The sequence below is a fragment of the Peromyscus leucopus genome, chromosome 5, assembly GCF_004664715.2.
Source record: "Peromyscus leucopus breed LL Stock chromosome 5, UCI_PerLeu_2.1, whole genome shotgun sequence".
In the NCBI taxonomy this organism is placed as follows: Eukaryota; Metazoa; Chordata; class Mammalia; order Rodentia; family Cricetidae; genus Peromyscus; species Peromyscus leucopus.
This window is the reverse complement of record NC_051067.1, coordinates 43,160,341-43,183,634: the sequence shown is the minus strand read 5'-3', so window position 1 is coordinate 43,183,634 and position 23,294 is coordinate 43,160,341. Positions and strand designations below refer to the sequence as shown.

Here is a 23,294-nt window from a genome sequence, read left to right as displayed (position 1 = left end):
TCCCTTTAAAAACTGAGCTTGCAGACAGGTGGGCACTTCCTCCAGCTTCCACTGCGTTGGATCTGTTGGACGAAGTCCCTGCCTAGGCTTGTATTGCTTTTGGATATCCACGATTAAACCTTGCTTTTGCATTCCGGCATGCTCCTCTTTGGTGGTCTCTCTGGGGGTCACGATCTGGGCACAACACTTTGACTAGTACCTGCTCTCAGTCACCTCTAGAGGGTGCTAAATGAACACACAGGAGCAGAGAGGCACAGCTGCTCGCAGACACCCACCCCTTCTCACTGGACAGCTGGTTGATTCTGAAAGAGCTCTTCAGCTTAAGTCTCTCTGCCTGCCACTCAGTCAGCAAGACCAGCTTTGAATCACAATTTTAGGGATCCGTGTCTGAGAGGGGTTCTTGCGGCACCTAGCCTTTCCCAGTCCACAGAGCAGAAGGCATGCTGGGGGTTCTGGCCCTACTTCTAGCTTTCTTGTCTGTTGGTAAGTATATGGCATAGATGTTTATGAGATTTCATGTTTTTTAGTGGGAAGCCATGCTGGTGACTTCCTCTTCTCACTCTGTTGCTGTTACCACTGTAGGCGGACAAACATCCTCCAACTTGAAAGAAAGAATAATGTCAATCACCAGGCCAATGGGATCCTCTGCTATATTCACTTGTGATATTCACAAAACAAACAATTATATCCACTGGTACCAATTCCAGGAGGGGAAGGCCCCACGGTACCTTCTCTACTATAACTTCGTCAGTTCCAAAACTGTGGTGGATGCTGGATTCAGTTCAGAGAAGTACCATGTTTATGAAGGCACAGACAAGACTTACAAATTTGTACTTCGGAATGTGGAAGAATCCGATTCTGGTGTGTATTACTGTGCCAGCTGGGTTGGCACAATGATTCAGCCTTGCCCTTATCTGTACTGAAACATTAGCTTGCAGCTGTTCCTAGTGCACAAGACAGACCAGCTCCCCTCTCACCTTCTCTACTCTGAAAAGGAAATTCGGGGTGCCATGCCTTATCTTCACCTTGTATCCATCCCATTTCCCTCTGGTCAGCTCTACGCTGGTTCCTAACAGTACCACTGGACATTTCTACAGACCAAAGTACTATCTCTAATCCTTGACCAAGAACCCTTGACTGAAAATATAATGCTTTCAATTCTCTTAAGGACTGTTGGAGACCCATCCAGTTGGCAGTCTAGGACTTAGAAGTTTGCTTAGGACTGATATTTGTCACAACATATTTACATAGGAGAGCATTTTGGGAATGCTACTTAAGTTGATCCACATATGTGATCATGACACAGAACAAAAAAATCTTTCATTCCCTATATTGTGAAAAATGGTAGAATAACAACTTTGGGCTTTCTGAAGACTTCATGCTGATGTACATTCATTATGTTTTGAACAAACTGATTTTTCCATTACCATAGCATCCATAATATTGTTTGTGGGATGATAGTACAGGAAAATACATGTAAATATGCCAACTATTTTGTCTACTCAACACAACTTGAACACACTGAATTTCAAAGATAGAATTGGCTTCTTTTAGGGGCTCAGGAACAAAGGTTTCCAGTCTACAAAACAGCTGGGAGCTCTGCTGGAGGGGACATTGATGTTGACATTTGCATAGCAGAGCAATCTTTACAGTAGACAGCACAGTTTTCAGAGAAGACTGTCAACATCTGGCTACTGTTGTTGCTTGGGTTAAAGTAGAGGATGCTGGTTTCTGGGCCACCTCAAGTGGACTAATTCTCTTGTGGGTTCCCTTGCTGCTTTATTATCTTTAGGGATTGTTGGAAAGCTGGCTTATTTCTTTGGCTACTAGTTCTCTCCTTTGTTCCTGGAGAAGTAAAGAGCTTGGGTTTGCTTTGGAGACACAGAACCTTCATTTCAGGTTAGCATGTTGGTCCCATGGAACCAGAATTCAATCTCTCCCAATGGCCTCTCATAAACTTTATTTGACACACAAACTGAAATTCATCCCAGAGACAGATCTGCTCTGTTTTAAATAAATAAATCTAAAGTTCCTCTCAAAGCCAACCTACATTTTGACACACCAAGCCAATACCTGTAATACCTATCAAATTAGTGTTTTTTCCTCAATAAATAAAACTAAGGATCACATTGAATGATCACATAATGAATAGTACATAGTTGAATTGAAAAACACACAGGAAAAGGAGAATGGATGCCACACTAAGTCATACATAAGGATATAAAATTAATTAATATATAATTAAGGAGATTACAAGATTTGTTGGGAATCTGTTGATGATTTCATGATTATTAAACAAAATGGGTTTTCATTTCATAGTCTTAAGTATCATTTACTATTGGTATAAAGAGCTGCCAGTCATTGCATGAGCATATGTGTACTCTACCCAACACCCTTGCCCAGTTCACTTAGGAATACTAATTGTATTCCATATATGGTTATTTTAGGGTTTCTATTGCTGTGATAAAATAGCAAGGCCAAAAGAAACTTGCAAATGAAAGAGTTTGTTCTAGTTTACACATCTCAGGTCACAGTCTATCATCAAAGGAAATAGGGCAAGAACTCAAACAGGGAAGTGCACTGTGTTGCTGCTTTGCTGCTTACTGGTTTGTTCTCCATAGTTTACTCAGTCTGCTTTTTTTTTTTTTTTTTCTTTAAAGACAGGGTTTCTCTGTGCAGCCTTGGCTGTCCTGGAACTCACTCTGTAAATGGGGCTGACCTTGAACTCAGAGATCCACCTGCCTCTGCCTCCTGGGTGTTGGGATTAAAGCGTGTGCTACCACCACCCAGCTTCTCAGTCTGCTTTCTTATAGCACTCAGGATCACAGGCTTTGGGTAATTTGTTTCATGGGGAGAGGTGGGTGCATGCCGTGTTGTGCTTGTGGAGGCTGGAGGACAGCTTGGGGAAGTCAGCTCTCTTCTTCCACGATGTAGATTCTGGGGATCAAACTCTAGTTGCTAGGCTTAACAGCGAGGTCTTTTACTGCTGACCAATTTGCAAGTTCCATATTTTTTAAAGATATGTAAGTTTAAGTATTTATAATGCTCCATTAAACAATACTATGGAAACCCAAAGCTGCATTTTTGGTGTGTGTGTGTGTGTGTGTGTGTGTGTGTGTGTGTGTGTGTGTGTGTTCTGGGGGACAAACCCAGGGCTCATGCTTTCTAGACAAGTGCTCTACCACTGAGCTATATCTCAGCCCTTCATGTTCTTTACAACAGTAAGTGCATGGTAGATGGATACCCAACTCTTGACCATAAGAACAGGGCTTGCTACATTTACCCACTGTTGCCTCGGGAGACGTCGCTCCTTTAGAATTAATGCACCTTCTAGATATTTTGGACCCACTCTTTCACTGTTCGATTTGCATTCTGATGATTACTATTCTACTCAAGTTTCATTGATTTCAGTTTTTAGCACATAAAATTTGCAATTGCCAGAAATCTATACCTACACTCTGAAAAGAGATGCAACAAAATTTGCATCCTGTGGGTTGACTTGATTCTTATTATTTATTTTAGTTAACCAAAGCAAAATTAAAAATAAGAAGATTTCTATGACAGCCCTGAAAATGAATTTTGGCACACAAAATTGAATGAACAGTGTTCTTTTAAGAGAATCAGTTCTCTAGGGGAGGAAAGAATGCAACAAACCTCCACCTAGGAATGCAGTGATAATAGCTACTGTCTTCTGATGCTGGGTGTCAGCCATGGCTCTAAGCACTCTGTCTTTTAATCCTAACTAAAATATTATTAAAAATAAAAGATATCCATTATTGTTCTCATTGTCTCAATTTTATAGATGTTTTGGAATTAACAGGTTGAGACTTTCATGCCACTTGGTAACTGATACTTGAGCCCAGTTTAAACTGAAAACTTTATTGCTTTGATTGCAGAGTGAAACATGAATGAATAAACTAACCCTTCTATACTGTAAACACTTTGGGCTGAAATAGAGTATTTTCTTTTTCTTTTTTCTCGAGAAAGGGTTTCTCTGTGTAGTTTTGCACCTTTCCTGGATCTCCCTCTGTAGTCCAGGCTGGCCTCGAACTCATAGAGATCCGCCTGCCTCTGCCTCCCGAGTGTGGGATTAAAGGCAAGCGCCACCACCGCCCGCTCTTTTTTTTTTTTTTTTACTCATTGTATGGTAAAAAAAATTCATGTACTCTCCCAAGTTACATCCAACTGTAGAAAGACTTATTATGCATTCAGTTTTCCTGAACTTTAGTTTTTAAGGCTCCCCAAACATCAGTGCTATATGCTAAGTGAGAGTTATTGTGCAAACTCCTCTAAAAGAAAGAGGTGGTAGAAAGATTAAAGGATGCTGATGGTGACAGGGAAAATTTACATGCTTGCTGTTCATTAGGAGTGTCATTTTGTTCCCATCTCAGCTAAGACCTCATGACAATTATGTTAGCGTGTACCTCTTCCTAAACATGTGGCTAAAACAATGATTCTCAGCTCAAGGTCTTCTCCTCTAGGAAACACTGGCAATGTTTGTAGACATTTTAAGTTGTCACAACGCAGTGGAGTCATACTGTCATCTACTGGGTAGAGACCACAACTCAGCTGTACATTCTATAGTTCATTGCACAGCTCTCTCCTCATACCTCAGGACCATGACCACAACCCAGATGTTGATAGTACCAGGCCAAGAAACTCTGGACTAAGAAAGCCATGTCCCAAAGATTTGGAAATCATTGAAATCAATAAAATAATAATGTTGATGAGAGCCAACAAGGTACCAAATTTTGTGACATTTGTCTCAATAAATAGGATGATTGTTTTGGTGTCATACAGAACTGGGCAAACCTGATTCTGGGGACTGGCTGCTCTGGGTGTGCCTATTTTCTTCCTAAACACTGCAGGATACAACTCCTGTCCTTCATCCTGGCTTGACACCCCCTGCTCCAAGAACCTTGACTCCCCGTGCTTCTCCTTAGGGAGTGTAAGTCTAAGGTTTAGACACTGAACCCAGATAGGTAGGATGTTACAGCTACAAGTATTCACTTGCTTTTCAATCTGTGAGGTTGTTCCTCTATTCCTGAGATTATTTGAGGGAGACTTTTAAGTGATATTGATTGTTTTTGTAATTTTTGTATTTCTCATAATGTTGTTCTTGTGTTTGAAGTAGAAATTGAATACAAGTAAACGAAGCGAATGTATTCCACTGCAGAAAGGAGGCATACATTTTCTCTGCAGTTATACACATACAGATTTTCATATATACTCGGGCACTGAAAAACTCCAAATGAGGTTTTTGAGGATCTGATATCTCCTCAGGAGGAAAAACATGATCCGAGGTCAGTTACAGGTAAAGTGCAACAAATGTGAGGCATGTAAAACCCTCCCCCCCCCCTTCTTTGGTCCTTCCACAAATTTCATGGAAAAACAAGACATGATAACATGCTGGCCCTGGGAAGCTGCTGTGATTAGAGTCATAGCAATGAGCACACACACCCTCAGCATGTCTGCAACCACTTCCTTCCTAACCTGGAGCAACCCAATCCAGCCCTGAGCCCTGCTCACCCTCAGCCCCCACCTGCAGCACTTCTATCAGGGGAAACCAGAAAAGGAGTCTGATGGCTATCGACTGTGCCCCACAGATGCCAGGAACTGTGGCCCCGAATTTCTGGGTCAGCATCGTTTCCTGTTGACCTGGTTTAGACATTAAATGTTTTAAAATTGTCTATCTCAGGGAGAAAGCAAGGTCCAGTGTTTCAGTTGCCGTGGGCTTCCGAAAATGTTGGCTCCTAGTGGAGGTGCTGAGAAGGAACATAGGGCAATGCACATATTTTCAGCTCCCATCAGCTGTCACATTTTACAATACATAGTCTATCTGCTTAGAATCCAACTCAAATAACAGATCAATATAGTCAGACCACCTAGAGATGCATAACTACTTTTGGTCTGTTGTACAACTGAAGAAACTAAGGCTTAGGCAATTGAAGCCTAATGAATAAGCAAAGATAAGAAACCTTGTTTTCTGAACTAAACCATGAGTCCACACTAAGAGGTGGAAGAATTGTCATTCTGAAAGTGAGTGCTAAGATATCTGCAGTACATTTAGATGGAAGAAGAATCCTTAACTGGGAGCTGGGGCAGGGAAAATGTTCAGGATGCTGACATCAAAAACCAACTGGACCCACTTTGGCCATTAAACGAGCCCACAGCATTGGATGCTTGTAAAGGACAAGAGGAAGCTGGTGAGACAAAAGCTATTTTCATATGTGAGTTCTCTATGCGTGCTCTCAATCCTTTGCATATACTTGTAACACGAATCTTAAAAGGTCTTATTAATAAAAAACTTGAAGCCAGATATTGGGGTGAAAACTGAAAGATCAGAGAAACAGAGCAAGCCACAGATACTTCTCAAATACTTGATAGCAAAGGCATGAGATCTCAAGTGCTTGGATTAAAGATTTGTGCCACCACTGCCCAACTCTCTCAGTGTGGCCTTGAACTCACAGTGATCCAGACAGATCTCTGCCTCCCAAGTGATAGGATTAAGGGTGTGTGACACCACTGTCTGGCCTCTATGTCTAGTGGTTGGCTCTGTCCTATGATCCCCAGATAAGTTTATTAGGGTACACAATATATTGGGGTACACAATATATCACCATATATACTATTTCCTTTAAGCCACATCACCTAAAATATCTACTATTCTTTTCTCACCAACTGTATCAGCTCAGAAAACAAGTGAAATACTAAATGGTTGAGGCATTTATCCAGGCAAGGGCCCCTGATAAATCAGGATAGAAACTCAGCTCACAAGGCTCTTTTGGGATGTTACTAAGTTGTTTCATCTCAGGAGACACAAAAGAATCAATTAATTATTTCCATTCCATAGAGGAGACATACCACAATGTAACATTTCTTGATGAATCATATCACTGTCTGTTGAAGCAATGCTCAGGACAAGTAATTATGTGATTTTGTCAAATAAGTAATATGCCAATAAATTCACAGTTTTTTTCATATAAGACATTTCAGTATCCTTATTTTTTTTTATTTTTAACAATAGCACTTGTAGTAATCTTCTAGAAATAAAGGTATTCTAGCAAGAAGGTACAGAAAACATCTGTATCTATTTTTCAACTTAATTAATCTTCAAAATTACATCAACATGTTCATTCTTGCTCTTCACTCTGTCAAGGATCCATGATCTGCTGGTTAATTTGAGGGAACAGAGAGGGATTTTTGAGGTAGGCAAACATAGGAAGTAGAATAAACATATGATTCATCTATTTTTCCTCTATCTCTAGTTAGGATCATGTTTCTTTGATTACCATCTAGATCTACATGCAAAGAATATTATACAGCCTTTGGAATGAATGTCTGTTCATTCATTAGTAAGATTTAAAAATACAATATGGAATATAATGAAATTTTCATACAGTGATTAATAATCTCTGAACAATACAAAATTTTTCTTGACATTTTAGAAAAGGAAATATATTTCCCAATTTTTAAAGAGTAACTATTTACAAAGAAATGGGTGTTTTAATTTCTTCTGTGTACATTTCTCAATTTTACTTGTTCTTAAATGAGATATTATTATTTTCTGTTATTTGATAATAGTTAATGACAACAGTGAAGACTTAAGATGAGCAGGGCATACATATATGAGCATTTAATTCAGTGCCTTTGTGTAGCACGATTTTATAAATTTTCTACCATTTCAAAAACCTATGTGTAGGCAAGGTGAACAGGTAGAAGTCACGATCCAGAAAGCTTAATTACCTCAGCTAGTTTTCTACAAGGTTGTGCACTATAGGAGGACATTTAATTGCCATTGATTCTTAAAAATGATGTTCACATAGATATAAAGACTGGAACTATTACACATGATGGGAAAATTGGGAGGGAAATTAAAGTTAATTATGCATATCCCACTTAAAATATTGTGCATACATACATAAATGTCAGTGGTGCCCAGCAGCCTTATTTCTATTAGTGAATACAAAATAAGTACAAGAAGTTCAAACTATTTGAATGATTTTATTTGTCAAATAGAGATGCTCATAACACCGACCTTGCAAGGTTATCAGAAAAGCTGTTTTAATAATGTAAGAAAACAGACAAAAAAACAAGTCCTCAATGGCTCTTAGATACTAAATTAATGTTAAAGTTCTTATCACATATTTAACTTAAGACAGATTTAAAAACACTATTGTCCCTGACATCTGCTTATGGAAAGTTCCATTACCCAGAGAGTACAGAAACTAATTTTCACAGCAGGTTTGTCTTGTATTCCCCAATAACTGTTGTCTGATTAATTCTTAAAGGGATCAAGAGTATAAATAAAACAATTTCCCTGGCTCACAATTTGTTTAGTGAAATCCAGTTGATTAAAAAGAACCTATAAAGTATCCAGTGCTTATGCATTTGTCCTATTAAATAAAGTCAGTAAAACGTTTCAAAGGCTGATTTGTTGTTGTTGGACAAATAAGGTCATTTTCTTTTCCTGTTTTTTTTTCTTTCCCCAGGTCTGAATGCACGGCAAATCACAGATAGGTAAACATGGAAAGAGAGCATAGCAAGTATGTCTTCGTAGCTCCCAAGCAACATCTCTGCAGTAAGCAATGGAAGATGGAACAGATAAGAAGGCTGCACCCACACTGCCCCCCACCCCTAGAACAACAGCTACAACTTACATGCTAATCTGGCCAGCTTGTGTGGGCCAGGAAACCCAGAGCCATTCAGAACTACAGCAGACCATGAAGAACTCTGGCTCACAAGCCTGCCTTCCTTTACATCTTCCCTGGGAAGCCGGCCTGGCAGATGGGAATCCATTCCTGAAAGTAGTCGTTTTCTCGTGTCTCTTGACTTGTGAGTTGCCACCGCCCTTTCCCAGTAGAGAATGAAGTCCGTCTGGATTGCTGTTTCTTCACTTGCCAGTTACTCATGGGAATTTTTCTTCTTTACTTACAGATGGACTTGGGAAGTTGGAGCAACCGGAAATATCAGTTTCCAGAACAACAGATGAGAGTGTCCAAATATCCTGCAAGGCTTCCATCAACAGCTTTAAAAGTGTAGCCATACACTGGTACCGGCAGAAACCAAATCAAGGTTTAGAGTTTCTATTATACGTCATCGCAACTCCTACCCATATTCTCTTAGATGAGAAGCACAAGAAAATGGAGGCAAGTAAAAATTCTAGTGCTTCCACATCAACATTGACAATATATTCCTTGGAGGAAGATGACGAAGCTATCTACTACTGTTCCTATGGCTAAAGCACGGCATTTGAGCTTCCAAAACAGTCTACACAAGAACCACCCCCCTGCCATGTATTCCAACCCACATCCTCTTCAGCATAGACAGCCACCTGCTGTTCAGCTGGGAGCACCACCTGAGCCTTGCCTCCTCACAGCACTTGCACAGCTTTCCATGCAGCAGTGTGGATTCTCCTGTCAAGGTGAAGTTCCAGGGACTGTATTGCAATCGAAGACTGGCTGAACACTGATTCCTACTAACTGAGAACATCTGGGAACCATTCGATATGGGATGGTAGGCTCACTGCATAATTTAGTTCTTTTTTAATATGCAGAAGTTCCCTATAACTGAGTTTATAAAGAAAGCAAAGCAGAGTTATGTGTCAAAAGAGGGGTGTAACTATTTCAAGACACTTCATGTTATGGTTACTTCCCAATTTTAATCATCTGCATCAGAGGCTTTCAGAGGTTGGAAAGTCTGGCAAATGTAATAATTGGATGCCCACTGTCAGTATCCTAAGGTCTTCCTGAAAAAATTTAGTGACCATTATGGCTATAAGAGACAATCATCTACTCCAGATATGACAACAAAGTAGAATCCTGGATGTGCAATGCAGCTCAATGCAACTCAGGACCAAGGTTGGGACAAAGCAAGATGTGTTCCAGGAAAGCACTTCAACTCAATACTTTAGAGTTCTGCAATAAATAATAAAGACACCACATAAGAACTTCACTCACTTCAAAAGGAAAAGATTCCCTGCTCCTTGCACCAACAGAGAATAAATAATCACTCATAAATTGGAAAAGCAAAAAATAATTATTGACAATTATTACATGTTTATTTTCTCACTTCTGGTTTGATAATGGGAACATTTAAAAGATGGTGATACAAAATTAAATGTAAACATAAAATTTTCCATTCCACCTTTTTAAAGTCTAATGAGAAAAAAAAATCTCCCTATAGAATTTTTTTTTTTTTTTGGTTTTTCGAGACAGGGTAGAATATTTATATACTGATGAATTTAATAATATAATATCTCACAGTACACTAGTCATTCATGCAGTTTACCTACAGTCTCTGGAATACCTGTAGTATGTCTGTGATCCGTTTCTCCCCTCTAAGGATCAGGTTGGCCTATTAAGTAAAGATGTCACTGACAACTGAATGAGGGATCACTTGGGTGCTCTCAGTACCTCCCAAGGGCAGACTCAGTACCCTGGTGCCACCCCCTGTACATGATGGCTTCTGAACATGCTGGTCTTCAATGGGACCAAACAGAGTGCCCAAATCTCAGCAGGCATTGCCTCTTGTCTAATGTGTGCACAGACATAATGGTAAGACTATGGAAAGGACAGACAGTTTAAGAATAAGGACCCTTCTAGAAATAAGTGGACAAAGAGGTGAAATTTAGTGTAGGAGCCCAAATTATTCCAGGTCAGAGAATCTGAGCTTGCTTTACACAGCAGGGCTGTATAATGGGATGATTAGGCCACAGGAGTGCTTACCAGGTGTTTTGAAGGGGCTACACTTGGCTGTACATTGTGCTTTGATCTTGGTGGGAGGTCTTTTGTTTTGCCCTTTGGCATTGTACAAGAAGCCCTTTGGAATACACCTTGAGGTGACTGGGTATTCCAGGGCCCTCCCAAAGCTATACTGTGTGTCTGCCTTTCTTATTATCTCCTTCTGTCTTTTTATCTAGTATTTCCCCACTCCTCTCTCCTCCACCCAAGAACCCTTCGACAGATCAGAGCTAGATTCTAACAGACTCCCACAATTAAGCTTCTGATAATCTCTGAGTTAAGCCCTTGATACAGATGGCTTCACTTGATTCTCAAAAGAACGGTGGAAAGTCTCACAGCCTCAACTTTTGAATAGACTCTTGGGATGGAAAGTTGATGGATGCGAAAGTGATGCAGAAGGGAGAAAGTATTACCTTATCTGTGGGTCTAAAGTGACAAAATAACGTGTAACCATCAAACACAGACTTTGAAGAATTGTCAGTAAAATGGAAAACATTCACTATATTGTACCGCAGAGGGTTAAGAGAAAGGAAAACAGGGAACAAGCACTTGGGCTAGCGTGTGTATACACGTAGGCTAGCCTCATGTGAAAGGGCAGACTGACCACATCTCTCTTGCAGTCCCTTCTTTCTGCCTCTATCCCAATTCTAGCTACCACTGCCTAGTAGTTTAAAACACCCAGTTAGAATGGATACTGCTAGATATAGGACACAAAGATGCCAAAAATTCATAAAAGTCTTAACCTTGTGACATCAGGGGCTCCCCAGCTTTTGTCTAGAGGCCTACTAGGAAAAGTCATTGGAGTCTTGTATCTTGAATTAAAAAGGCTCTGACATATTTGCTAGGACTATGTTGGCTACAGAGACTATTTATATTATAAGCTTTGAGATAAAGGAACATATTTATTGACAAAAATGATTAAATAGAAAGGAAATTTCCCAAATTTAGAAAATGATTGTAAAAAAAAGAGGTGATTCAAGAACATTCCTGGTGCTGTCATAAACTTTACACAGGCCAACAGAAAGTTTATGTTACATAAACTGTTATGTATGTATAATAGATTCAACATGTTGATATGTGCATTTGATGATAAATTATTTATATACTATAATCATATGCATGATACACTCTTTTGCATGGAGCTTTTTTTCTATTTATGTTTTCACACTCATTCATGTTTCTACTCTATAGTTCTAAGGACAAAACCAAAACAGGGTAAAATGATACGAATATTATAGGATGACAGTCACTGAACTGCAGAAGAGCCATAGACTGTGTCTGTGCTTATAACGGTTGATCGAGATACAGCTTCCTTTTACTTATATGCTAAAGATGAAGTTGCAGTGAGTAGCCAAGATGCCTAGTTGTAACTGATGCTCACAAAGCCCAAGGTAGTTATTACTTGGCTATTTTTAAAATATATTTGTTCCAGCTGAGTCTATAACTCAGTTAGTAGAGTGCTTGCCCTGTGCAAGACCCTGGATTCCCACCCCCTCAGCACTACATAAACCAGGCATGATGGCTTCCAAACCTATAATCCCAGCACTTTGAATGCATCAAGCCTGTCTAGAAATAAATAAGTAAATAAATACAATAGATTTGTCCCCTGCTACAGTGAGTGATGAATGATGGATGACACATATGGTTATTTTAATTTTTGTTTCTCTGTTTGTCATTGTTCCCGTAGTGAACTTTTGTTATACTTCCAATCTTCCCATAGCAGCTTTTCCGCTTTGGTTAAATTACTTCACCTGTCTTTGACCCATTCTCCTAACTTCAAATGGATAACATCATAAAATTAACTCGTACAACCTGTTGCAAGTATTGTCTCAAATAATACACAAAATTTTTACAAGTATGTAGGCCTGAATGTACCTATTGTCTACTAATGGGAGCTGATCATGTTGGTGATATTGCATATCAAAAAAATGTAATTGTGATCATTTTGATTCATATCCCGAGCCATTGGCATCAGCAGCATGTGATTCCAAGAACTGTGTTGGGGTTGCAAAATAACAATCAAGTTTTGGTCTAGGGTTACTGAGTCTGACTCTCATTTCCCAAGAATCTGGGCCCCTTTGGGATACTTACAATCTGAGCCACTGAGGTCTAGGTGCCAGGCTCTTCAAGGGATGCTCCCACAGCCCAGGACAACTAGAATCTCACCCCATTTGTATCCAGGAGCTGCTCTGGTGTCTCTGATTCCTTGATAGATACAGTGGATTGCTACTTGGTTTCTCTGTAGCCAAATGCACAGTAGCTTTCTAACCAATGCATGCACAATGGAGTTTGCTACCCACATAGATGCATTTTTCACTTCCTTTATAAAATGCATTAGAAAATTAGTGCAAATTTTCAGTAGCTACTTTGTTACACAGAAATTAATTTTTGCTTTGAGCACAAAATGCTTGTTCTCTTAAATTAAGCTTCACAGTGCTAATGAAAAAACAGTAAGGATCAGGGAAGGGGGAGTAGAAATGATATTTCTATTGTCACCACCTCCTTGTGTTGTGCCCAGATCGTGACCCCCAGAGAGACCACCAAAGACGAGCATGCCGGAATGCAAAAGCAAGGTTTAATTCTGGATATACAAAAGCAATACAAGCCTAGGCAGGGACTTCGTCCAATACATCCAACGCAGTGGAGGCTGGAGGAAGCGCCCACCTGTCTGCAAGCTCAGCTTTTAAAGGGAAAAGTCACAAGGTTACATCATTTAGGGGTGCTAGTACAGGTACAATTCTGATTGGCTCGCTTCTAGGGACTTCTAGAAATTACTTCTAAGGGAGTGGTTGCCCGCCACCATTTCTCATTGGCTGCCCTCAGGTGGAGGCATTTCTGTGATCAGTTACCCTGGAAACCAGGGAGAGGACATTCCATAGTCTGGCAGGCATTACCTCGTGACTATCTTGTGGCTCTGTACTTTTACACTTCCTGGTTTCTGGAATCTGAACTGACTGGTCTCAGTAACTTCTGGCCTGTTCCAGTAACTTATGGCCTGTAGCTAAAAGAAGCAGTCTTAGGCCTTTAGTTTTGGGGTGAGAGCATTTTGGTCTTATTTTGGTTCCACATTTGCATCCCTAGTTTCCTAGGAGGAAGCTCTGGACCCACAACTACACTCCCTGACAAGGCAAACTCCTAACATTTCCAGACAGAAAATGTGTTAGAGCCAGCTCAGGTCTCTTGCTCAGGTTTCATATTTTTTTTTTTCTGAGGAGTGTTGGGATTAGATAATTTTACCTGGCGGTCTCTGGACTTATGCATATGAACCTGATTGTGTCACTATGCTGCCCAGAGGAGTACACTATCTTCTCCTTTTGTGCTTTTAAATGATCACTGTCAAACATGTACTCATTGTAACAGGGAATAATAGGCCTTCTTCAAGGTTATCTTTAGTCCAGGGACACAGCAGTTCTAACACACCCACTTAATGGAAACATTCAAAAGTAGAATTAGAAAGGCATTTCCTTTGTCTAGGTTACCTAGGAGACCTGTACTCAAAACTGCCAGATGCAGGGTGATAATGAGCAATGAACGCTCCCCAGGAAGCACACTGGAAGGAGACTGTAGTTCTCCCTTCCCTCCCCTCCCCTCCTCTTCCCTCCCACCTCCTCCCCTCCCCTCTGTTCTCCACCTCCTCCTCCTTTTCTGTTTCTGCTTTCCTTCTCCCCTTCTTCTCTGTTCTCTTTCCTCCTTGTCTGTCTCCCTTGCACTCATCACTAAGTCCGTCTGTATCTTAGGAGTAACCTAACAAAGAAGGTTAATCTTTCAGCAAGAAAATCATTTCTGACCAGAAAAAAGAACCAAAAGTTCTCTCTCATACGCGCAAGTTAAAAGTGTCAACCCCAAACTGAAATCATGATTCTCAGGGCTTGAGAGTTCACACCATGCATGTGTGGTGTTTCCACACTCCATTGATATGTACAATTGAGGCATGCTCACAGGACAAGAAATAGTTTCTCTAAATTGACAGTTTGATAAACATCTTTCAGAGGGACAATAGAGAAGTCTGTTAATAAGCTAAGTTCGGTAAACCAATTTCCACAGGAAATCTTGATGAAACACCTAGTCCCCCTTTTCAGTCTCCAGAATGCCACTTCCTCTTCCTGCACCAGTCTCTTTTGTTCTGGGCCTGTGTAGCCTTAGTGTTCAGTGCCCCTTCAGGACAAAGGCTGCAGAATGTGGCTCCTGCTGCTAATCTTCACACTGGCCTCCCTTGGAATTTGTGAGTAAGATATCCTCCACTCTTGGGACTGGAGGATACAGAAAACAGGGACAGCTGGGTCACACGACATTCACAAGTAGGACATTCACATAGCTGTTCAAATTAAACCGACAAATTCCTGAATGATCCTAAATCCCTCAAGGCACACATTGGGTGGGAGGTAGGGGGTGGAGCACAAAACCCAGATGCTGATTTGAATTGGACTTGAACACCAAATGTGTATTATCTTAAGGAAATTCACAATTCACAATTTTGAAAAGTTTTGAAAGTTTTAGCTTTCGTTATCTTTCAGATACAGGAGGAAGCATTCCTACTTCACATCTGATGTCATATATCATCAAGAAAAAAGGAAATACAGCCCTTCTTGAATGCCAAATCAAAACAAGTATTTTGATACCTAATACATATATACACTGGTATCAAAAGAAGCCAGGCCAGCCTCTAAAAAGAATGCTATATATTTCTTCAGAAGAAAATGTTGTCTATGACGAAGGGTTTAGTGCAGGAAGATATGAGGCAAAGAGATGGCAGAGTGAGTTGTCTTCAATTCTCAGAATATACCAAGTGACAGAAGAGGACACGGGGACATATTACTGTGCATGCTGGGATACACTCTATCAATATGCTGCAATGTTCCCAAACAAAAACCCTCCAAGGGAGGCTCATCTGTATAGACACGCGTGCCTCCCTTTGCACCTCCCTTGGGGACTAGACCACTGTGACTGAATAGAAGCCATCCAGGCTGATCCCACCTGTGTACTTAATTACCTCCTCACCACTCCCAGAGAGATATGACCAAGATTACTGAGCATTCCTTTTTCTTTTTTTTTTAATTAATTTTTAAAAATTTATTTTACATACCAACCACAGTTTCCCCTCCTTCCTCTCGTTCCGTTCCCTCCCTCCTTTCTACACCCAGACTCCACTCCTCAGAAAGGGTAAGGCCTCCCATGGGTGTCAACAATGCAGGGCCTATCAAGATAAGGCAAGACTAAGCTCCTCCCACTGCATCAAGGTTGAGACAGGCATCCCATCATAGGGAATAGTTTCCTAAGAGCCAGCTCATGCGCCAGGAACAGATCCTGGTCCCACTGCTAGGGCCCCACAAACAGACCATGTTACACACATGTCACCCACATGCAGAGGGCCTAAGTCTGTCCCATGCAGGCTCCCTAGCTGTCAGTCTAGAGTCCTTGAGTTCCCACGAGCTCAAATTGTCTGTCTCAGCGGATTTCCCTGTCATGATCTTGACCCAACTTTACTTATATAATCCCTCCTCCCTCTCTTCAACCAGACTCCCTGAGCTCAGCCCAGTGCGTGGCTGTGGATCTCTGCATCTGCTTCCATCAGTTGTCCTGAGTTTGATCTCATCACCACGAGCCCAAGGGTGGAGTGCAGTGTCTCCTTCACTAGAACCCCATAATCTCTTCTCATCCCATCCCTGAGCCACCTTTCATCAGTGTCTGTGATGGTTTCTACTTCCCTAAGGCAAGCTTCCCAGGAAGGAGGCCAACGTGCAGTGCTCAAGAAAGCTTGTGGACTTTGAGAAGGAGCAAGTAAATAAATGATGGACAGTCCAAAGCCTTTTGAAAGAGAGAGGCCTGGATTCCCCTTCCTACTCAGTCACTCACTGAGGAGAGTAAGCGGCGCTTCTCAACTTAAAGCCACAGCAATAAGAGCACAGGACACTGAGGACTTCCTGAAGTCTCATGTGAACTTTCCCAGCATTGTGATCATCCAATCTCAATCTTTTCACAATACAGCACAACCACCTCAATGAGCTATTGCAGCTCAAGTGAGAATAGTCCCCAACTCAGCAGAGCACATCTTTCTTGTTCTCCCAACAAAATTAAGGCAGAGCTGAAATTCTGAAAGGTTAATTATGAATGGGTTAAAGAAGTTTGTTTTTCCTTCACAGGACTTCATTCACAATAGAAGATCACAGCTTGCTGTTTTCCATTACACTGCTTGTTAATATAAAGTTATCAAGTCAAAACAGACTACTAGTGTATCAATTGTGCATACATGTAAGACTGGAGAATTTCGTTCACTACTACTTTTCTTCCATGCCCACAAGATTATTCATAGTTATCCAAAGTATTTATAAAAAAAAAAAAAGGAAAATAGTTTAAAACCTAGGGAATGAAAAAGATGTCAAGGAGAGATGTCACTGGAATAATACTTAAGGACAACAGGGGAGGAGTTTGGCGGAATGGTTCCCAATGGGAAATGTAATACTGCTGCTGTAGCAGATGTTCTGATGACTTCTTCTGGTACCTGAGAGATCCTTTGCAGCAGGAACATGGAAAATGACACAGCTCACTGGGCAGGACCTTCATCAGCTCAGAAACAAGCCTTGCCCTCCTCCCCCATCCCTTTTCTACAGAGCTAGGGCTGTGTCTTCATCCACTGTAGCTCAGGTCCCAGTCACTGTCTCTGGTGTCCAGTCCAGCTGCCACTGGAAATGCCAGTCCCCTGGGTTTTCCTTCTGTCTTTCGCTTGGGTTTGTAAGTTGACTTCATTCCTTTTCCCCTTTTATTATTTTTGTGTGCTGAGCCAACTGGGAATAACAATGATTTGCAAATGTCTGATTTCTCTCCATCACTTTTCAGATGGAGACTCCTGGATATCTCAGGATCAGCTGTCCTTTACCCGAAGACCAAACAAGACGGTGCACATAAGCTGCAAGCTCTCTGGAGTCCCCCTTCAGAACACTATCGTGCACTGGTACCAACTGAAAGAAGGGGAGCCCCTGAAACGAATCTTCTATGGCTCAGCCAAGGCTTACAAGCAAGACAAGCCCAACTCCCGCTTGGAAACAGATGAGAAGAATGACGGTACCTTTTACCTGATAATCAACAACGTTATCACAGCAGATGAGGCCACATACTACTGTGCCTGCTGGGATCTCACGGTGTTTCATCATCTGAAGGAACCTGTAAGAAAACCTTCTTATCACTGTTCCTCAGCTGCACTCACAGTCCCTAAACCACTGAGGACCCTCAGTGCTCACATTCACAGGCTCATAGGTAGTAGGACTGGATGGATCCTTGGGACTCATTTTGTTCAGAGATGTCACTTCAAATGAGGAAGCCAAAGCCTAGAAAAGTCAAGTGGCTTGTCCCAAGCCAGTGACCCAGAGAGGCAGCTACAGCCCTGTTTCCATCTCTACCTAGTCCCTTTCCCTGTTTCTCATATGGGCACTACTAAAATAAATTTCTTTTAGCAAGATTACATTTCATTCAAAGGGACACAGTGACAAATAATGGTGGCATCCCTATGCCATTAGACCCCCTATTCTTGGCTGACTGATATAAGCCAAGTACAACATTACCACACAACTGAAAGGGAGATGGAGGTAAGTGACAGCTGTGCTCCATCCTCCTCATCCCCATGCTATTCTCCCATGGCTACCTGTCCATCTTCATTCCTGCAACTTTCTCTTGGTTCTGAAGTCTCAATACCTGGAAGAGCTTTTGTGGTATAAATAGGGTGTGAGGAGCACAGATAATAACTTCTTCATGAGTATATTTATAAAGTCTTTGCAAGTTCTGGAAGGACGGGTTGATACAAAGCCTATATTTCCTACACTACGCTGTGAACCCATGGACCTCCCATAGCTGAGGCTGTGAGTTTGACTCAGATTTGGTGGCCTTGGCCTGATACCTGTCTTTTTACAGAGATACAGGCTGTTTATGTCCAACATCCCATGGCTCTTACCTGGAGAATAAGAACAGCAGCAACAAAACCCATGCAACTGTGTTCTAGGCAAATGATTCTCTGCAGTAGCAGCCAAATAAAGTGATTCCAATTCCAGCCTGACTCCAATGTCCAAAATACTAGCTATTTCTTCTCAAACTTGGTTCCCGTGTCCTCTATGGCAAAGATGCAGACATGTAGTGAAGAGGGCAACATGTTTTGGGGTTTGTTTTGTTTTGTCTTTTAGCTTACACATGCTTTGCCTCCTCAAGTGAAGGGGAAAAAAAAACAAGGAAATTCAATTCATGTTTTTAAAATATGTCTTTTTTATGTATGCACGTTTGCTTGTGTGTGTCCATTTGTTTGTGTGTATGTCTGTGTTTTTATGTGTTTGTATATGGAGTTATGCATGTGAGGCCTGTGGAGGCCAGAGAGGTTGCCTAATCCCATAAAACTAGAATTACAGGTAGTCATAAGCAACCTGACTGGGTACTGAAAACTAAACTCAGATTCTTTGCAAGACCAGTAAGGACTCCTAACCACTGAGGCGTCTCTTCAGCCCTGACCCAACTCCTCTGAACTTTCCTATAATGTGAGATTTGAAAGGGGACAGGACTCTGGGAACTGTGGTTTCACCTGTCAGAAACTCAAACACAGTTGGACTAAAGTCTGACACTCCTGAAACTGTGGTGGCACTCAGGATAGAGTCATGATCAAAACTGTGGGTCCAGTGAGACAACTGCAAATCCCCTCTAATTCTGGCCTCTATGTCTCTATTGCCTGGTAACAGGTAGCCATGACAATGATAACTACATAACCCTGATTCAGATGGTAAAGACCAAATGTCTACATGGATGCTGCAGTCTCCTTGTACAATTGAAAAACAAAGGAAATCAAGTAGCATGTTATTTGTGTGGACATTCAAATCAATCTAGATTCAGTTGTTGTGGATAATATGAGCATTAAACCACTCAAATCCCTGAGCAGTGAGAGTTCATATGGCACACTGCCCACCATTCTAAGTCTCAGTCATTACATAAACTTCCTATTTTACAGATAACTAGCAGAACTGTAACTAGAAATTAAATTCTAGAGTAATTTTTAGATGAAACACATGGAATATCATTCACATTAAGCACTGATCTTCATAAATTTTAAAGAGCTTGCAGAAACTTTTTTCTCAATGACATTTTTATTTAAATTTATTCTTTTTAAATTTATTTTTAGTTAATTAATTTTTTTCCCAGCCTGATCACAATTTCTCCTCCCTCCCTTCTCTCTTCCAAGCCCCTCCCCCCAAATGTCCTCTCTTCCCCAACCCACCCAATCCACTTCTCCTTTCTCTTCAGAAAAGGGCAGGCATCTCATGAACAGCAGCCAGCCATGATATATTAAACTGTAGTAAGACTAGGCACCTCCTCTCCTATTGAGACAGGATGAGGCAACCCAGTAGGAGGAAAGGTTACCAAGAGCAGGTAACAGAGTCAAAGACAGCCCCTGCTTCCACTGTTAGGAGACCCACAAGAAGAGCAAACTGCACACAGACATATGTGCAGAGTGCCTAGGTCAGTTCCATTCAAGCTCTTTGGTTGGCAGTTTGGTTTCTGTGAGACCCTATGAGCCCAGGTTAGTGGATTCTGTGGTTTCTTGTGGTATCCTTGGACCCTCTGGTTTTCACAATCCTTCTTCCTCCTCTTCCACAGGATTCTCCAAGGTCCATCTAAGGTTTGGCTGTGGGGGTCTGTATCTGTTTCCATGTGTTGCTGGGTGAAGCCTCTTTAATGGCATTGGGCCAGGCAACAATCTATGAGTATAGCATAATATCATTAGGAATCATTTCATTGACTAATTTTTTTAATGCCAGTCACATTTGGTTCTATCTTATGTCTCTCGCTAAATTTATTCTTTAACTGATATATGCAACCCAAATCTGTAGATATCAGGTAGTAGTATGCAATTAAAAAGAATATATTCATTCAATACATAACATTCAAATCAAGGCAAACATACATTTATTAAACTCTTTATTATTTCTTCATGGTAAAATACCCAAACCTCATCTAATTTTTTTAAAAAATACACTGTTCTGTAGCATGAATCATAGAGGTGTTTATTAATAAAATCAAATCTGAGGCCAGTTATTGGGGTGAATGCTGGAAGATCAGAGAAGCAGAACAAGCCAAAGGTACCTCACCTCACCAGTTCCTCAGCTGATCCTGTTTCCTCAGACTAGAAGCTTCTGTGTCCTCATCTGAATGGGTCTCAGCTGACCTGCTTCTCAAAAGCCTGAATGCTTAACCAGCCTAGTTCCTAGTTTTCACGCCTTATATACCTTTCTGCTTTCTGCCATCACTCCCTAGGATTAAAGGCTCACTTCTTGGGATTAAAGGCATGTGTCACCATGCCTGGCTGTTTCTAATGTAGCCTTGACCTCACAGAGATCCAGACGGATTTCTGCCTCTGTAATGCTAAGATTAAAGGCGTGAATGCCACCATTTTCTAGCCTCTGTATCTAGTGGCTGTTCTGTTCTCTGACCCCAGATAAGTTTATTAGGGTGCACAATATTTTGGGGAACACATTACCACCACACTGTTCATTAGCTATGGCCACCCTATTGTTTGCTTGAGTCACACTAAAATGCACTGGTAGCATTACATTTACAATTTGTGTATCAACCATCCCTCTTTTTTATTTACTGTGGTAATCCACATGATTGTCATAAAGTACACTTGGCATTGTAAATGTTCATTTCAGAAGCAGATCCTCTTACACGGACCAGGCATAGACCCAGAGCTGGCTCCAGCCACCTCATCCTTTCCACTCCACCAGTGTAGAGCAAAGCAGTTGAATGAAATGGATTGAATAAAGTCTGGAGTCTTTAACCCTGAACTCAAATCCCAGCTCACTTTGAAGCCTCTAATTCTCAGTGTCCCATCTGACGACTATTGGTCATAACAACTTACAGATGCAGCCGATAGAGGTAAATGTATGGGTGATGGTTCATGGCAGATTCTCTATTTATGAATTCCCTGCCTGCTTGCTACCAAAAGCCCAGAATCTGCACCTGTCATCCTAGAACACAGAGAAAGGAAGTTTTAGAGCTTAGATGACTATAAATCTCCACAGAAATGCCTGTCACAAATCCTTATTTGGTGCAGACAAATATTTCATATTTGCCAAAAAGAGCCACAGGCTCCACCTGGCATGTTTGCTTGTGAGAACTCCATATATAGAGTTTGTATAACACATGTAGGGTATGTCACATGTTCAGTATGAACAAAGCCCTCACAGACTAGATGATAATCAAATGCAGAAAAAAGGCAGGTGGTACAAATCACTACAAGGAAGCATCTGCTGTGTGTGATATGGCCTGTCCTCTTCCAATAGTGACCGTGGGTATGAATAAAGAGACAGACCAGTGCTTTCTCATGACTGCTCTTCTACACAGTGTACATCTGCTGTTACATAGTGATGTAATATGTGGGGTTACAATGATACAGACTAAGAATGTGAGTGTTGTAGAAGTACTTCTTATCTCTAGAACATGTCAGGTATTACATTTTTTTCTTAAAACAATGTTACACTCATTTGTTTTCTTTTCTTTTCTTTTTTTTTTTTTGAGACAGGGTTTCTCTGTGTAGCTTTGCACCATTCCTGGGACTCACTTGGTAGCCCAGGCTGGCCTCGAACTCACAAAGATCCACCTGGCTCTGCCTCCCGAGTGCTGGGATTAAAGGCATGCGCCACCACTGCCCGGCTCATTTGTTTTCTTATTGGAAGTCTCTGCAAATTGCTCAAATACAAATTTTATTAAAACTCTGAGAATTTTCAGAAAATGATCCAATGCAAAAAACAAATGTTACTATTGTGTTTAAGACGGCAATCAAACCTTGAAATATGGTATTATTTTAATCACAAAACAATTTGTCTGAAGTTTCTCAACTATTAAAGTTGTCATTTTCAAACTTGAAAAAGCAATATAAAGTTCTGAATGAGTATATTCAAACTTGAGTTTTATAATGCTTCATTTGCTCATCATTTACATATTTTTTTATTCAATCCTTGCTTGGAATTAGGATTTAAATTGCTTTCACTAGCCATCTCGAGACTTAGGTGAGTGTGTGTGTGTGTGTGTGTGTGTGTGTGTGTGTGTGTGTGTGTGTAATAAAATGGAGTGAGAAGGGAAATTACTGATGGTTATGCCGAAGCATAACTTGTTTTTGTATGTTATTAAAACATAAATCAGACTGGCAAGATAGCTCAGGAAATAAAGAAGCTTGCTGCCAAGCCTGTTGACCTGAGTTCAATCCTTAGGACCCATGTGATGGAAGGAGAGAACTGACTCCCAAGAGTCAGTTGTCCTTAGGACATATGAGCTCCATATGAAAACACACACACACACACACACACACACACACACACACATTTAATGTGAAAATACACAAATTGTCTGTGCCTGAAGTTTCACATTATTTTTAAGAGAAACAAACCATTTTTGAGCACCTACCACATTACAGTGTTTATTCTAGAAACATCATTTCATTTAAATCTTACAGAGTCCTGAAATATGGATCCCATCATCTTGGGTGAAGACCCCTGAGCCTTGAGAATTGAATGTGTTCAAGGCCCT

General features: G+C 40.9%; 1 protein-coding gene across 1 annotated transcript in view; it reads left to right on the top strand.

The window, feature by feature from the left end:
* The first annotated feature begins 8,488 nt into the window (after positions 1–8,488).
* Positions 8,489–23,294, top strand: part of LOC114685833 (immunoglobulin alpha-2 heavy chain-like) — a 29,827-nt gene continuing 15,021 nt past the window's right edge. The window contains 2 exon segments of the mRNA XM_037205919.1: positions 8,489–8,835; positions 8,938–9,268. Of these exon segments, the coding sequence (XP_037061814.1) occupies positions 8,589–8,835; positions 8,938–9,268 (578 nt within the window). The 5' untranslated portion in view covers positions 8,489–8,588.